General features: G+C 25.3%; 1 protein-coding gene across 1 annotated transcript in view; it reads left to right on the top strand.

Moving 5' to 3' along the window:
* LOC111612783 (midasin-like) overlaps positions 1 to 3,519 on the top strand; it is a 104,884-nt gene extending 101,365 nt beyond the window's left edge. Inside the window, exons 49-51 of the mRNA XM_023354038.1 lie at positions 155 to 219; positions 1,589 to 1,813; positions 3,455 to 3,519. Of these exons, the coding sequence (XP_023209806.1) occupies positions 155 to 219; positions 1,589 to 1,813; positions 3,455 to 3,511 (347 nt within the window). The 3' untranslated portion in view covers positions 3,512 to 3,519. The remainder of the gene's footprint in view (positions 1 to 154; positions 220 to 1,588; positions 1,814 to 3,454) is intronic.
* Positions 3,520 to 3,741: the final 222 nt, after the last annotated feature.

Here is a 3,741-nt window from a genome sequence, read left to right as displayed (position 1 = left end):
ATTTTGAATAACTTTAAAAAAATTATCATCCAAACTTTTTATTGCTGTGTTATAAAAATTATATGATAGTGTTTTCGACCAAATAATTATATACAAATTTTAAATTGTTAAGAGTTTAATTATATGAACAATTTAAGAATAAAAGAATTATCAGCAATTGTGAAACTTGCTCATAGTTCATCATCTGAACTAACTAAATACTTCATGGCTGCAAAAATTGTGAAATTATTTATAAATGAAAAAAGTTTTACACACAAATGACATTTAATCACATAGAAAATAAAACAAATTTATTTATCTTATTTTTGCATGAAATTTATGTATTTATTCCTTTGCTATGTGAAAGATCTAAGTACATTGAAATTGTTATTATATGCATACATGCTTTTTATTCTTAATTTTTATGCTGATGTCATCAAAAAAATTATTTTTATAGAACAAATATTCACTAAAGATTCTTGTTCTCAATTAAACTGAATTTCCTGCAAAAGACAAATTTTCAATTCAAGAAATTCTACTAGCTTTAAAACAAAACAATTTTAAATTTATTATCTTCATAAAAATTAATAATAAATAAAATAATTTTATTTATTATGACATTGTCACAATGCCTTGCTGCAATATTTCATCAAAACGCTCCGAATTTTAGTAGTGTATTGCCCCTGAACATCATACTTCTCCTATTAGCAATGAAGTCATGCCAGTCATCTATGTAACTTCATTCAGGAGAAAATTTTTGAATTGAAATAATGTGACTTCCAGTCCAAACCAGAAGTTTGTATATAATTGTATGTCTCGAGCCTTATGCCCCTAATCTTTCTGTATTTGGTCACAACTTTCATTCCTTTAACTTTGTTTTTGAGATTAAGAAAGGACAGACAGATGGATGTCAGTGGGAATTTATAGGTCTATAATTTTTGGAAATTGCAGCCCAATAAAATACTTTTAGTTTCATTTTTATATAAAGAGTTAAATTTACTTAGAATATAGATGTCTTCAAAATAATTTTCAATGTAGTATTTCATTTATTAAAGAAGCCCTTAATATTTGAAAAGGCAAAAGTAGTTTATTAAATTTAATTTTAGTGTCATATTATCAGTTTTGTGGGTCATTGTTTTAACATTATTTGTCATATATTTTATTATAAGTATACAATCATTTGGTTAAAACAATGTTTTGAATATTTTATGTCCATTCAATTTTACACTTATTCTTCAAATATTATTAACAATTATTTGTTGATCTTATATTAAAATTATATAGCAAAATAATACATCACTCCATTTTACATAAGTTATAGAATAATATATGTCTAGGGAAAAAAATTTTTTATCAGATTTATAATTTACATTTCAAATAGCTTGAAATTCAATGTAGGTTGATGCAGTGATTAATGTATAATTATTGACTATAAAATATTACTCTATATGTTTTTCAAATATTGATTACTATTTCATTTATAAAACTCATTTGTATTATTTCAACTGCAATAATTTTATTTATTAAAATTAAGTATAAAATACCATATTAAATGTGTAAAATTTTTATTACAATAATAATTGTGTACTTTTATTGAATATTTCAACAGATTTGGGGAAGTGACAATGAAAATGAAGATGATGAATTAAAGGATGATAACAGTGGAAAAGGAAAAGCTCTTCCAGAAGAAAATATTGCTGCAAAAGATGATAATATAGAAGAAAGGAATGATGATGAAAGCAAAGAAAATCAACCTCATTCTGAAGTAACAGATCACCATGATGATGAATATGATGGTGAACATGCCAATGAAGTTAATGAACAAACAAAACAGGTATAAATTTATTTATTTATTTCAGTTGCAGTAGGAAATGTCTCTAACAATTGATTAACTTCACATTAACAATAATAACCTGAAACAAATAATAAAACTTTTTATTTCAATGAAACATTTTGCATAAAAATGATAATTAAAAATCAAATAAATTTCATTAATATTTGAATCTCTCTTTTGGTTTAACTGTAACTAACTCTCTGGTTTCACTATTTCTTTGTTTTACTAACAATTGCTGGTGAAATTTAGTTCCATGAGTCATTGTAAGACAGTTTGATATAGCAGAATATAATTTAAACCAATATATTTATAGCTATTTGTAATATCAGATAATAATAGAAGCAATTTTTTTAATCTGAATAGATGACAGAAAGTTATGTAAGTGTTTTGTGCTAATAAAACATTTAGTTATTATTGTTAAATGAAATTAGCAATGATTAATAGAACAGGTGTAATAGTTTAATCTATTATTTGATTAATGTAGTGTTATATTATCATTACATCATTAATTTTAATTTGTTTCTGGTATTATGCTTCAGAAATTGTTAAAAAAAAATTGTGGAAAAAAACTAAAATATCAAAATTAGCAGTTTATTGCATAGTATTGAATGCTTCCAAATAGCGTTGCCACCTTTTCAAAATCGCCGACCCAGACTGCAGGTCAGGTTTGTTTGAACAGAAGTTCCTGACACATGCGCAATGTCATTTTACAATGTGAAGAATAACGTGCATGCCGATTCTAAATCAGTTACAGTTAGGGACTAGGGACTTGCATAGGAGTAACGTAAGTAACCTAAATTAAGAAAGAACAGGTACAGCAGATAACTTACCTCTATTTGAGACGTGTACATGCAAATAAAAAAAGGCTGACAGGTTGTGCACCACATGTTGGCATAAACAGACTAACGTGGCAGAATTTCAGATGAATTTCAGTGAGTGCGAGTTCTTTCACTGTTAAAATAGTGTAAATTTGTAAAAATATTTGCAAGAACTTGTATCATTGTAATTTCACAATTTCTACGAAATTCCAGGACAAAATTAATAGTTTACCCAGACAGCAAGTCAATTCCTGGACTGTCCAGGTGAAAACTGGATGGGTGGTAACACTACTTCCAAAACAATTATCAACATTAAGAGAAAAATTATTTTTTTAAGAAAGAAAGAAAAAAAAACAACTATTTATAAAGCTAAAATAAGAACTTAAATATTTCTAAAGATTTGGAACAATCAGAATATTTGTCACCTAGAGATATTACAGGAACTGTAATCTCTAGGTGACAAATATAGAATTGTACCAATAATGAAAATGCTATTTTTCTTTTTCATAGTCATGAACATTTTCTCTGCATTCAATGATAATTTTATAGTTTTCTAACTTTGTAATGTTACAATGATCAAATATTTATCAGTCAAATATAAACAAACACTTTCTCTGTTATGCAGAATAAATATTTTTGTAGTTTAAAAAGTTAAATGTAATTATAGGATTTACTGAATTATCAATACCAATTAATAATTTGATGATAATTTAGTTAATTAATAAATTTAACAAATTCTATTGGAATTAGAATTGATTATTTGTGAATAGCTGCTATTATTAATAAGGATTATTTATAAATAAATTTTATTTTCATGTTCCAGAAAGCTTTGATATTCCTGATGATTTACATATTGAAGAAGAATCAGCAATGGAAATAGGTAATTTATTTTTATAAAAGATAAGTGCTAAATATATTATATTATATATTATGAACAAATTCAAATATCATTTTTAAACACAAAACTGAGTTTCCAAAAACCAATTTACAGCACAAATTAATCAGAAAGCAGTTTTCTGATAAATTTGTGCTGGAAATTGGTTTCAGTCATTTTGTGTTTATTAAGTATACCCGGTTTTGAGTAGTTGATTATAATTATCATTTTTTTTA

This window comes from Centruroides sculpturatus, unplaced genomic scaffold (genome assembly GCF_000671375.1).
Source record: "Centruroides sculpturatus isolate CEXI.00-Female unplaced genomic scaffold, Cexi_2.0 scaffold1151, whole genome shotgun sequence".
Taxonomy (NCBI): domain Eukaryota; kingdom Metazoa; phylum Arthropoda; class Arachnida; order Scorpiones; family Buthidae; genus Centruroides; species Centruroides sculpturatus.
Note: the sequence above shows the minus strand (reverse complement) of the source record. Positions and strands in the feature narration are given on the sequence as shown.